The 14,091-nt window shown below is 46.2% G+C and overlaps 1 protein-coding gene across 2 annotated transcripts in view; it reads right to left on the bottom strand.

The window, feature by feature from the left end:
* YJU2 (YJU2 splicing factor homolog) overlaps nt 1-14,091 on the bottom strand; it is an 84,183-nt gene that overhangs the window by 16,734 nt on the left and 53,358 nt on the right. For both annotated transcript variants that reach the window (XM_087703340.1, XM_087703341.1), the window contains exon 8: nt 6,304-6,404. In XM_087703340.1, coding sequence (XP_087559466.1) covers nt 6,304-6,404 — 101 coding nt within the window. The remainder of the gene's footprint in view (nt 1-6,303; nt 6,405-14,091) is intronic.

The raw sequence follows: 14,091 nt of genomic DNA, 5'->3' as shown, positions 1-14,091 counted from the left end.
AGGCTTCGATGACAGCATCTGACTCCTTTGAAGCTGGTGGGCTTAAAAGTCTTATTTCTCAGTTGAGCTTGTGGAATTCGTCTTTTCTTGTCCTCCTGTGGCTGGAAGAGGTGCAGATTGCATCCCTATTTTCTTCCACCGACACAACGACCTTGCGAGGTAGGCCAGGGCCTTAGCCTGCAGGTTTCAATCCAACTCCATACAGGTATTCCTTGATGTAGAAGAATAACAGAGTTGGGACAAGGGACCTTGGAGGTCTTCTAGTCCAACCCCCTGCTCGGGCAGGAAACCCTACACCACTTCAGACAAATGGTTGTCTAATCTCTTCTTTAAAAACCTCCAGTGATGAAGCAACGCACCCACAACTTCTGGAGGCAGGCAGTTCCAATGATTAATTGTTCTCACTGTCAGGAAATTTCTCCTTAGTTCTAAGTCGTATAACCATTTCTTTAACAAGTGTTTGAAGTTAGTGGGGAAAAAATGGAGAAGTTTTGCTTTTCCTTCGCAAGGCAAAGACTGTGGGAATGCCGCAACAGTTGTTAGGTTGTTAAGTGTGAAAAACGGTCATCGGTCACTTTTTTCAGGCCCGTTGTAACTTTGAATGTTTACTACATGAACTGTTGTAAGTGTTGTGGCCTGTCAGTGGCCAGTGGAGCTGGCAGCAGATTCGTACAGTGAGGAGGTTGGGGAGGAAGATGGGCCAGTCCTGGAGTCTGGGGAAGGCTCGGATGAGGACTCTGTGTTGGAGGCAGAGAGGGGGCCAGGGCCGTCCGACAGTTATCAGCTGCCTTCGGAGTCAGACATCAGTGAGGCAGAAGAACAGGTGGAGCCTGTTCCCAGTGTGCGCATGAGCAGGTGGCCAGACGAAGGGAACAGCTAAAGAACAGGGGTCGACTTGGGAGTAAGGCCACAGGTGGACGGTGAATGGCCCCTCCCAGAGGAAATAGAAGAGGGGCGAAAGCGGAGTGGAGTTTGCAGGAGACAATTAGTTGTCTTAATTGGTTTGTGACTCTCCAAGACTCCTTGCCAAGTTGTCCAGATCTCAGCCTGTCAGCTCTCCAAGCCAGATAAAGTCTGTGACTGTAAATCCTCCCTTGAAAGACTTTGCTGGATGTGAAGGAGCAGAATTCACAGTCAATGAATAAAAGGAGTTTTTCTCGGGACCCGGAGTCTGTTTCAGGCTCTTGGGAAGCTTTGGTCAGAACAGTAAGTCAAGGACTAACGGTATTGTGTTATTCTGCTTATAAAAGGGCTGGCCCATCCTGGGTGCAAACCGAAGTTTCTCCAGAAGGATTCAGAGAGAGCTTTCTCCTTCCCACCTAACCTTTAATCCAGGTCTCAATTAAAATGAAGGATTAAATCAGGGGTATCCAACATGGACAATCTTAAAGCACGTGGATTTCAACTCAGAATAGAATAACAGAATAACAGAGTTGGAAGGGGCCTTGTAGGTCATCTAGTCCAACCCCTTGCCCAAGCAGGAGATCCTACACCGTTTCTGACAGATGGCAGTCCCGTCTCTTCTTGAAAGCCTCCAGGGATGAAGCTCCCACAACTTCCGAAGGCAACTACTGTTCCATGGGTTGATTGTTCTCACGATCAGAAAATTTCTCCTTATTTCCAGGTTGAATCTCCCCTTGTTCAGTTTCCATCCATTATTCCTTGTCTGGCCTTCAGGAGCTTTGGAAAATAGCTTGAATAGCAATAGCAATAGTAATAGCAATAGCAATAGCAGTAGACTTATATACCGCTTCATAGGCCTTTCAGGCCTCTCTAAGCGGTTTACAGAGAGTCAGCATATTGCCCCCCAACAATCTGGTCCTCATTTTACCCACCTCGGAAGGATGGAAGGCTGAGTCAACCCTGAGCCGGTGAGATTTGAACCGCTGACCTGCTGATCTAGCAGTAGCCTGCAGTGCTGCATTTAACCACTGCACCACCTTGGCTCTTGAAACCCCCCCCCCTCCTCTCTGTGGCAGCTTCTCAAATATTGGAAGATGTTATCATGTCGTCCCCCCACCACCCCCCGGTCCTTCTCTTCACTAGACTAGCCATGCCCAGCTCCTGCATCTGTTCATCATACGTTTTGATTTGATTTGATTTGATTTATTGCATTTCTATGCCGCCCTATTCCCAGAGGGACTCAGGGCGGCTCAGAAACCAAAGTAGGGGGGGGGGGGATACAAACAGGAGGAAAACAACAGACAAACAACTACAACAATTTAAAAACAATCAAACAACCACACAATTCGAGCGGGGACGGGAACTCGTCAGCCCCAGGCCTGTCAGAACAGCCAGGTTTTAAGGGCTTTGCGGAAAGCCTGGAGGGTGGTGAGGGTCCGAATCACCACGGGGAGCTCGTTCCAGAGGGCCGGAGCAGCCACAGAGAAGGCCCTCCTCCGGGTGGTAGCCAATCGGCATTGGCCGGTAGATGGAATTCGGAGGAGGCCTAATCTGTGGGATCTAATAGGTCTGTTGGAGGTAATTGGCAGCAGGCGGTCTCTCAAGTACCCAGGTCCAATACCATGAAGGGCTTTATAAGTGACGACTAGCGCCTTGAATCGTATCCGAAGACCAATAGGCAGCCAGTGCAGCTCGCGGAGGATAGGTGTGACGTGGGTGTACCGAGGTGCACTCACAATCGGTCGCGCGGCTGCATTCTGGACAAGCTGAAGTCTCCGAACACTCTTCAAGGGCTGCCCCATGTAGAGCGCATTGCAGTAGTCCAGTCTTGAGGTCACAAAGGCACAAGTGACTGTTGCGAGGGCCTCCCGGTTCAGGTAGGGACGCAATTGGTGCACCAGGCGAATCTGGGCCAATGCCCCCCTGGTCACAGCCGACATAGCCTCTGGTCCCTTCATCATGCTGGTTGCTCTTCTCTGCACTCTTTCTAGAGTCTCAACCTCTTTTATTATAGGGGAATTCTGGGAGTTGAAGTCCGCAAGCCTTAATGGCGTCCTGGTTGGAATGGATTAAATCCAACCCCTGGATTAAATCGAATCATGAATTTTTAAAGCCTGCCCCCGCAAGGTGTTAACTTAACCAAATTGAATATTCTCTTTCACCGGCTTTCTTCCTGCTCTGAGCCATAAATCAAAGAGCATCCTCAACAGGGAACCTCAAAATACAATTACCCCCGTGGAGTCCCGGTGCCAACATTCACTCTAGGCCCTGGTCTGTTTCAAAGGCGCACCCGGGAATCCTGTGCGTAGGGCCGCTGTCGTCTCCGGTGCACACCGAGCATGCCGGGCCGGCCCACCCACCATCCTCACTGCACCGCAGCCAGTCGAGGAGATAAATTACTCCTCGGAGTAGCGCCAGGAGATGAAGAAGCAAGACAGAGTGACACCTCCAATTTATTTCCCTGCCAGCAGCCCTTTTTAACACAGACTAATGCAATTCCACCCACCGACATAATCATAATAAAAGAGAAACAAGCGGTTTCATATGGGTTTATTACATCGAGGCTTATGATGCCCAGAGCCATGCGGTGCAGGGATTAGAAGCAGGAGAGAGAGAAAGAGAGAGAGGGGAGAGGGAGGGGGAGAGGATGGGAGAGGGAGGGAAGGAGGTAGGAAGAGAGGGAGAGGGGAGAGAGGGAAGGAGGGAGGGAAAGAGGGAGGGAGGAAGAGAGAGAGGGAGGGAGTGGGAGAGAGAGGGGGGAGGAAGAGAGAGGAGAGGGAGGGAAGAAGGGAGAAAGAGGGAGGGGAAGGAGAGAAAGAGAGAGGGAGGAGAAGAGAGGGAGAGAGGAAGAGAGAGAGGGAGGGGAGAAGGAAGGAAGAGAAAGGGTGAGAGGGAGGGAATGGGAGAGAGAGAAGAAGGGAGAGAGAGAAAGAAATAGAGAAAGGGAGGGAGAAAAGAAGGAAGAGAAAGGGAGGGAGGGAAGAGAGAGAGAAAGGGAGGGGGATACAGAGAGAGGGAAGGAAGGAGGGAAGGAGAGGGAAGGGGGATAGAGGAAAAAGGGGGAGGGAGGGGGAAGGAGAGAAAGAGAGAGGGAGGGAGGGAAGGGAGAGAGAGAGAAAGAGAGAGGGCGGGAGGAAGGGGAGAGAGAAAGAGGGAGGGAAGGAAAGGGAGGGAGGGGAAGAGAAAGACAGGGAGAGAGGGAGAGAGAGAGAGAAAGGCTGTGGTCCAGGGATTTTGCAAACGGCCTCGGTGGATTCCAAGAGGTCAACCCTCAAGGGCCAAATCCGAGTTGGACCGCTGGAGAAAAGCTGATTTTATTTTCTTTACAGCCTTTTTATGCCTTGGCTCTATCCAATTCGAACAATGTGGCGCAGGGCAGCCGGCCAAAAACCAGTCAAATTGAAACAGCCATCTGCAGGAGGGCAATGTAAGGCAATATACAGATAGTTCCTCCACCCACGATTACTATGTTCACCCAGGTGGAACGGCTGTGCTGTTATTATCCTTCTCATCTTTTCTACTACCTTCTTTTATTGGCACCATTTTTATTATTATTATTATTACTCTGTTGGTTTGTATGTACAGTATACTGAGAGCTTTTGCACTAGAGATAAATACCATGTGTACCTAATTACACCTGGAGAATAAAAATGTTCTATAATATTCTGTTCTATTTGATATTCAATATACTATTCTATATTCTGTTCTATTCTATATTCTACATACTATTCTATTTTATATTCTATATTCTATGTACTATTCTATATTCCATATTCTATTCTATTCCATTCTATCCTTATTCTATATTTTCTATTCTATTTTCTATTCTATTCTGTAATTTTATTCCATTCTATTCCACTCCATTCCATTCTATTCTGTATTCTATTCTTCTGTTCTGTTCTACAACACAATACAATGCAATGCAATGCAATGCAATACAATACAATACAATACAATACAATACAATACAATAGCAGAGTTGGAAGGGACCTTGGAGGTCTTCTAGTCCAACCCCCTGCCAAGGCAGGAAACCCTATACCGTTTCAGACAAATGGCTATCCAACATCTTCTTAAAGGCTTCCAGTGTTGGGGCATTCACAACCTCTGGAGGCAAATTGTTCAACTGATTAATTGTTCTAACTGTCAGGAAATTTCTCCTTAGTTCTAAGTTGCTTCTCTCCTTGATTAGTTTCCACCCATTGCTTCTTGTTCTACCCTCAGGTGCCTTGGAGAATAGTTTGACTCCCTCTTCTTTGTGGCAACCCCTGAGATATTGGAAGGCTGCTATCATGTCACCCCAGTAGTCCTTCTTTTCATTAAACTAGACATACCCAGTTCCTGCAACCGTTCTTCATGTTTTAGTCTCCAGTCCCCGAATCATCTTTGTTGCTCTTCTCTGCACTCTTTCTAGAGTCTCCACATCTTTTCTACACCGTGGCGACCAAAACTGAATGCAAATATTCCAAATGTGGCCTTACCAAGGCCTTATAAAGTGGTATTAAGACTTCACGTGATCTTGATTCTATTCCTCTGTTTATGCAGCCTAGAACTGTGTTGGCTTTTTTGGCAGCTGCTGCACATGGCTGGCTCCTATTTAAATGGTGGTCCACTAGGACTCCAAGATCCCTCTCACAGTTACTACAGTTGAGCAAGGTACCACCTATACTGTACCTGTGCATTTTCGTTTTTCTTGCCTAATATTCTATTCTATATTCTATTCTATTTTCTTTATATTCTATGTTCTATGTTCTATGTTCTATGTTCTATGTTCTATTCTATCTTCTATCTTCTATCTTCTATCTTCTATCTTCTATCTTCTATCTTCTATCTTCTATCTTCTATCTTCTATCTTCTATCATCTTCTATCTTCTATCTTCTATCTTCTATCTTCTATCTTCTATCTTCTATCTTCTATCATCTTCTATGCTCTATGCTCTATGCTCTATGCTCTATGCTCTATGCTCTATGCTCTATGCTCTATGCTCTATGTTCTATGTTCTATTCTATTATATTCTCTACACACTATTCTATTTTATAATCTATATTCTATTCCATTCCATTCCATTCCATTCTACAATTGGGACCAGAATTCTGTAAATGATGCCGGTCATTAAATGAGTCATGCCTGATTTCATGACCTCTTTTGCCACTGCCGGTAAGTGAATTTGGCTTCCTCCATTGTCTTTGCTTGTTGGAGGCCAGCTGGGAAATGGCGATCACATGACTCAGGATGCTGCAACTATCATATTATAGATGCCAACTGCCGGACACTTCTTGTGGTCCAGTCCAGTGTCCATAAGGACAGTGGAAAATATGAGGATGGGTCGCAAACCACCTTTTTTTTAGTGCTGTTGTAACTTTGAACAGTTGCTAATCAAATGGTCATAAATTGAGGATTACCTCTGTAATCTGCAATCCACATTGATAGACAATCCGGCTTGTATTCTTACTGTCTGGTTCTTCGACCTCCTCGAAATTGCAATCTCTTTGGCGAATTCCATCTGCAAAAATATTGTTGGTTAATACGATCAAGAAATGTTCCTCGGCCTTGGGTAAAAATAAGGAGTTGGGCCAAGATGAATTCTTGATGATTCTCCAAACACGGCCAAGCAGTTTTCTTAGTCTGGATATTGAAGGGGGCTTTCTCAGCTCCTCAATCTATTTTGTGGTCTCCCATCCAGAAAATAATCAGGTCTGACCTTGCTTAGCATTTCAAGTTCAGCCAAGATGGTTTACCTGAACTGCTCAAGTCTTTAAAGCTTTTCCCCACCCCCTCTATGAGGTCAATTTTTCATCCAGAACAATTTCACGGTTTTAAGGACAATTCAGCAATAAAAGGCGCTGTACGGGTTTTTTTAATAGTGCCTCTGCCACAGTGGTGAAATTCAAATTTTTTTTTGTGGCTGCTTGGTGGGTGTGGCAGGGGATGGATGCTGCAAAACCGCCATTCCCACCCCACTCCAGGGGAAGGATATTGCAAAATCCCCATTCCCTCTGCACTCTAGGGGAAGGATACTGCAAAATCCCCATTCCCTCCCCACTGCATGGAAAGGATATTGCAAAATCCCCATTTCCTCCCCACTCCAGAGGAAGGATGCTGCAAAATCCCCATTACCTCCCCACTGCAGGGGAAGGATATTGCAAAATCCACATTCCCACCCCACTGCAGGGGAAGGATGCTGCAAAACCACCATTCCCTCCCCACTCCAGGGGAAGGATGCTGCAAAACTGCCATTCCCATCCCACTCCAGTGGAAGGATACTGCAAAATCCCCATTCCCTCCCCACTCCTGGGGGAAGGATACTGCAAAATCCCCATTCCCTCCCCACTCCAGGGGATGGATGCTGCAAAACCACCATTCCCACCCCACTCCAGGGGAAGGATACTGCAAAATCCACATTCCCACCCCACTCCAGGGGAAGGATACTGCAAAATCCCCATTCCCTCCCCACTCCAGGGGAAGGATACTGCAAAATCCCCATTCCCACCCCACTCCAGGGGAAGGATACTGCAAAATCCCCATTCCCTCCCCACTCCAGGGGAAGGATACTGCAAAATCCCCATTCCCTCCCCACTCCAGGGGAAGGATACTGCAAAATCCCCATTCCCTCCCCAGTCCAAGGGAAGGATACTGCAAAATCCCCATTCCCTCCCCACTCCAGGGGAAGGATATTGCAAAATCCCCATTCCCACCACACTCTGGGTCCAGCCAGAGGTGGTATTTGCCGGTTCTCCGAACTACTCAAAATTTCCGCTAGTGGTTCTCCAGAACCTGTCAGAACCTGCTGAATTTCACCCCTGCTCTGCCAGCTAAAATATGAACACGTCACCACGATGTAGAAAAGCGTCTAGAATTCAAAAGAATGCAGAGAAGAGCAAGAAAGATGATTAGGAGACAGGAGGCTAAAATATAGGAAGAAGGGTCGCAGGATTTGCCTATCTCTAGTCTAATGAAAAGAGGGACTTGGGGTGACAGGATAGCAGTGTCATGATATCTCAGGGGCTGCCCCAAAGAAGAGGGGTGGGCAATCAATTCTCCAAAGGGCCTAAAAGCAATGGGTGGAAACTAATCAAGGAGAGAAGCAACCTAGAACTAAGGGGAAATTTCCAGACAATTAGAACAATTAGGCAGTGGAACAACTTGCCTCCAGGAGTTGTCAATGCTCCAACACTGGAAGTTTTAAAGAAGATGTTAGATAACCATTTGTCTGAAATGATACAGGAATTCTTGCTTGAGCAGGGGGTTGGACTAGAAGACCTCCAAGATCGCTTCCAACTCTGCGATTGTGTTATTCTAAGTGGCTTTAAAAAAGCTGCTTCAATGAGCCACCTTATTAAACCCGCCATACCTTTGATATATCGGTAGTCATCAAATAACGAACGAAACTGAGACCTGCATTTCTGTTGCAAAATTACCCCATTTGTGATCATTTCTGCCACGGTGGTTAAAATGAATCCCTGCAGTTGGTCATAATCCTATATCTTCTAATACAGGTAGTCCTCGACTTACGGCCAAAATGGAGTCCAAAATGTCTGTTGTTAAGTGAGACATTTGTTCAGTGGGTTTTGCCCCCTGTTTTAATAGCAATAGTTAGACTTATATACCGCTTCATAGGGCTTTCAGCCCTCTCTAAGCGGTTTACAGAGTCAGCATATTGCCCCCAACAACAATCCGGGTCCTCATTTCACCCACCTCGGAAGGATGGAAGGCTGAGTCAACCTTGAGCCTGGTGGGATTTGAACAGGCGAACTGCTGAACTGCAGTCAGCTGAAGTAGCCTGCAGTGCTGCATTTAACCACTGCACCATCTTGGCTCTTGTTTTACGAACTTTCCAGCCACTGTTGTTAAGCGAATCCCTGCAGATGTTCAATTAGCCACACGGTTGCTCAGTAAATCTGGGTGTGCTTGTCAGGCGGTCGCAAAAGCGGATCACGTGACCCCGGGACACTGCAACGGTCCCAAAGGCGAGTCTGTTGCCAAGTGTCTGAATTTTTATCACGTGACTTTGAGGATGCTAGAATGGACGTAAGTGTGAAAAGAGGTCATAATTCACTTTTTTTCCCAATGCCATTGTAACTGAACGGTCATTAAACATTAAACGGACCTGAACTCCAGGCCTCCCTGCAGCTTCTCCATATTTTAAAGGATGCACACTCTGAAAAAACTTAATTTTTACCTAGATTTCTCGCACTGAAATCCCTTCTTCTCCCCAGGCAGCATAAAATGCAGCAAATACTACAACAGAAGGGATCTAATTATTAACTGATGGATAATGTGGCCTGCTACTTCATATTATCGCTTCGCTTCGTTTGTTTATTAATAGAACGGCTACGACTATTTGTTAAATATTTAGGCCGTCTCTCAGAGAGAGAGAGAGAGAGAGAGAGAGGGAGAAAAAAATATGTCTTTTTTAGGACAGCTTCCAAGGTTGATTCAATTATCAATTCTCCGCAGAGATCCTGTCTGGCGTTGTTATTTCATCGTGACGATATCACCGCTGCTGTTTTTATAAGGTTTTCTAGACTGCTTAATTGCATTGTTTTCTCTTGCATTATTTAAACATCAGAATGGAAGAGAAACGAACCAGCCACTGTGTGGCAGAAAGATGAACCTCACAAGGTGGCTTATCGGCAGCTTAACAACTCTCAAAACGGTAGTCCTCAACTTACGACCGGTTCCTTAGGGACCGCTCGACGTTACAACAGATATGTAAAACAACGGGGCTTATCGGCAGCTTAAAAGCTCTCAAAACGGTAGTCCTCAACTTACAACCGGTTGCTTAGGGACAGCTCGACGTTACAACGGATATGTAAAACAACAGGGATTTGCAACCCCCTATCCGAAGTTCCGATAGTTGGAGTCAACCCGTGGTCACGTGACTCCACTTGAGATTCTCGGTACTTCTTTTTTTGGGGGGGGGGGCAATACCGTACCCATCGGTTCACTGAGCGACGGTGGTGTTTTGCTTGATGATGGCAGTGTTCGCTTTAGGACCGCCGTCTTCGTTTAATACTTCTGCAACAGTGATTAATATGTGTGTGTGCAATATATGTATGCAGGTACCGTATTTTTTGAAGTATAAGATGCACCTTTTTTCCCCTTAAAAGAGGGTGAAAATTTGGGTGCATCTTATACACCGAATGTAACCCCGGCCCACCCACCACCCTTTGGCCTCTGCCTCCCAGCAATTTACCTCCTTACAGCAAATAGGGCTTGTGGGGGCAGCAATAAGCTATGGCAATCCCTGCAGCCCAAAACAGCTGATCCTAGGGAGGTGAAGCTGAAACGGAAATAGAAACGGGCTGTTTTCCGTTTGCTACAAGGAGGCAAATTGCTGGGAGGCAGAGGCAGATTTTTTTTTCTAATTAGGCTAAACAGAAACAGGCTGTTTGCTGTTTGCTGCAAGAAGGTAAGTCAATAATTATAAATGCCTATAGAATGTTCAAGTTATTAGACTTATTTTTTTAAAGACTGCTTTATTATTGTTCTAGACAGAAATTGTATGCCCCTCAGATAGGGTCCGCAACTTGGGAGTCCTCCTGGACCCACAGCTGACTTTTGAACACCATTTGTCGGCTGTGACCAGGGGGGCATTTGCCCAGGTGCGCCTGGTGCACCAGTTGCGCCCCTACCTGAACCGGGAGGCTCTCACAACAGTCACTCGTGCCCTTGCGACCTCTAGGCTGGAATACTGCAATGTGCTCTACATGGGGCTGCCCTTGAAGAGTATTCGGCGACTTCAGCTGGTCCAGAATGCAGCCGCGCGAGCGATCGTGGGTGCACCCCGATTCACCCATGTAACACCTATCCTCCGCGAGCTGCACTGGCTGCCTGTCGACCTCCGGGTGCGCTTCAAGGTGCTAGTTGCCACCTACAAAGCCCTTCATGGTATTGGACCTGGGTACTTGAGAGACCGCCTACTGCCAATTACCTCCACTAGACCAATAAGATCTCATAGACTAGGCCTCCTCCGAATTCCATCAGCCGGCCAATGTTGACTGGCAACTACCCGGAGGAGAGCCTTCTCGGTGGCTGCTCCAACCCTCTGGAACGAACTCCCCGTGGGGATTCGCACCCTCACCACCCTCCAGACCTTCCACACAGCCTTAAAAACCTGGCTGTTCGGACAGGCCTGGGGCTAAAGGCTAAAGCCCCACTCGAATGGTATGACTGTTGTACTTTTTAACGGTGTATGATCTTCATGTTATGTTTTGTAACTTGTTTGTTCCTCCCCTCCCTTGAATTGTGAGCCGCCATGAGTCCCCTCAGGGAAAAGGGCGGCATACAAATAAAGTAAAATCAAATCAATCAAATCAAGCTTAACAAAATGAAAATAAATGCTTGATCTGAAAAGGCCCAGTGCTGTTGTATCTTCTTTTAAATAGCACAGAATAATGTATACTTCCAGAAAGCCACATCCATTTGAACAGCATCTGTACAAGTATAGTCTGAAATGTAATACCACAAACTGTATATCATCTGTACTGTTTGCTGTTTGCTGCAAGGAGGCAAACTGCTGGGAGGCAGACTTCCCCCCAACCCCTTGTTTTCCTCCCCAAAAGCTAGGTGCGTCTTATACTTCGGAGCATCTTATACTCTGAAAAAATATGGTATATACCAGGGGTGGGTTCCTGCCAGTTCTAATCTCTTCTTACAGAAGAGGTTCCACAAATCTACCGTGCCGTTTAGAACCGGTTCCAGCTCCCTCCCCCTGCCAGTCCGTATATCATCAAGATGAAGAGCGAGAGGAGGAATTCTGGGAGTTGAAGTCCACAAGTCTTAAAGCTGTCAAGCTTGAACACCCCTGGGGGTCTTTTTTCCTAAAGGTTTAGGGGTGCGAGGGTCTTGTAACTTGACAGCTTTAAGCCTTGCACGCTTCAATGCCAGAGTTCCTGAGCCAACATTTTGGTTGCTAAGCAAGAGCGTTGTTAAGTGAGTTTCACCACATTTTACAAGTTGGCCATGCCCACCCAGTCACATGGCTGGCAAGCAACTCCCATCCGGAGACATGGCCGGAAAGCCACTCCCACCAGGTCACATGGCCGGCAAGCCACTCCCACAAAGCAGGCCACACCTACAGAAGAGGTTCTAAAAAAATTTGAAACCCACCATTGGTATATACATATGTGCGTATATATAGCATGTCTATAGGGGTGTTATGCATGTGTACACTTTTGAGAGCAGGCTACCAAATTTCATTTTTAATGTGTGCCCACAATAAAAAATGTCGATGAAATTTATCTCTTATCTTAAGTTTGCTTTTGTGTTTATTCTTTCTTCTTCTTCTTCTTCTTCTTCTTCTTCTTCTTCTTCTTCTTCTTCTTCTTCTTCTTCTTCTTCTTCTTCTTTTTGTAGCAGGACAGGATTTCATGCTCACCCCTTTTTCTAGATTCGTATGTCACCCCGAGACGACTGGAATCAGGCAGCCAATAAATGTCAGTTAATAATACAGGTAATCCTCGACTTACGACCACAATCGAGCCCAAGATTCCTGTTGATCAGTGAGGCATTGGCTCAGTGACTTTTACGCCCCATTTCACGACCTTCCTTGCCTCGGTCTTTAAGTGAATCCATAGTAGCTGGTAAGTTGCTAACCTGGTTGTTAAGTGAATCTGGAGTGCCCCACAGACTTTGCTTGTCGGAAGGGGATCATATAACCCCGGGATACTGCAACCGTCATAAATATGAGGCAGTTGCCAAACATCTGGATTTTGATCACAGGGATGCTGGTACGGTCGTAACTGTCATAGGTCACTTTTTCCAGTTCCGTTGTAACATTGAACAGTCACTAAACAAACTGTTGTACAATGAGGACTACCTTTTATTCTCCAAAGCACCTGAGGGCAGGACAAGAAATAATGAGTGGAAACTAATCAAAGAGAGAAGCAACCTAGAACCAAGGAGAAATTTCCTGACAGGGAGGACAATGAATCAATGGAACAACTTGTGTTGTGAATGCTCCAACATTGGAAGTTTTTAAGAAGATGTTGGATAACTTATCTTGAGCCTGTCTTCTGGAGTGTTGGCTATTCCTGCCAGCTTGGTGTCATCTGCAAATTCGATGTGTTCCCCATTTATCCCCTCATCCAAATCATTGATGAAGATGTTGGATGAGGGAATAAGTGGGGAACTCATCAAATTTGCAGATGACACCAAGCTGGCAGGAATAGCCAACACTCCAGAAGACTTAAGGCTTAAGATACAGAAGGATCTTGACAAACTTGAACATTGGGGACTATCTAACAAAATGAAATTCAATGGTGAAAAGAGTAAAGTTCTACATTTAGGCAAGAAAAATGAAATGCACAGGTACAGGTGGTACCTTGCTCAATAGTAGTAACTGTGAGAGGGATCTTGGAGTCCTAGTGGACAACCATTTAAATAGGAGCCAGCCGTGTGCAGCAGCTGCCAAAAAAGCCAACACAGTTCTAGGCTGCATCAACAGAGGGAGAGAATCAAGATCACGTGAAGGGTTAATACCACTTTATAAGGCCTGGTAAGGCCACACTTGGAATACGGCATTCAGTTTTGGTCGCCACGATGTAGAAAAGATGTGGAGACTCTAGAAAGAGTGCAGAGAAGAGCAACAAAGAGGATTAGGGGACTGGAGGCTGAAACATATGAAGAACGGTTGCAGGAACTGGGTATGTCTAGTTTAATGAAAAGAAGGACCAGGGGAGACATGATAGCAGTCTTCCAATATCTCAGGGGTTGCCACAAAGAAGAGGGGGTCAAGCGATTCTCCAAAGCACCTGAAGGCAGGATAAGAAGCAATGGGTGGAAACTAAACAAAGAGAGAAGCAACTTAGAAGTGAGCAGAAATTTCCTGACAGTGAGAACAATTAATCAGTGGAACAGCTTGCCTCTGGAAGTTGTGAATGCCCCAACACTGGAAGTCTTTAAGAAGATGTTGGATAGCCATTTGTCTAAAACGGTATAGGGTTTCCTGCCTAGGCAGGGGGTTGGACTAGAAGACCTCCAAGGTCCCTTCCAACTCTGCTATTGTATTGTAAGAACCATTTGTCTGAAGTGGTGTAGGCAGGGGTGAAATCCAGTTATCTTTGCTACTGGTTCAGTAGCAATGTGAGCATACGGTAGCAAAACAGCGGTAGCATTTTTACTACTGGTTTGAGCGAACTGGTCCAAACTGGTGGCATTTCATCCCTGGGTGTAGGTTTTCCTGCCTA

The sequence above is a fragment of the Thamnophis sirtalis genome, unplaced genomic scaffold (genome assembly GCF_051295495.1).
Source record: "Thamnophis sirtalis isolate CommonGarterSnake01/CBP01778 unplaced genomic scaffold, rThaSir2_p1.2 scaffold_1, whole genome shotgun sequence".
Lineage (NCBI taxonomy): Eukaryota > Metazoa > Chordata > Lepidosauria > Squamata > Natricidae > Thamnophis > Thamnophis sirtalis.
The sequence above is the reverse complement of the archived record's forward strand: the minus strand, read 5'-3'. Positions and strand labels throughout refer to the sequence as shown.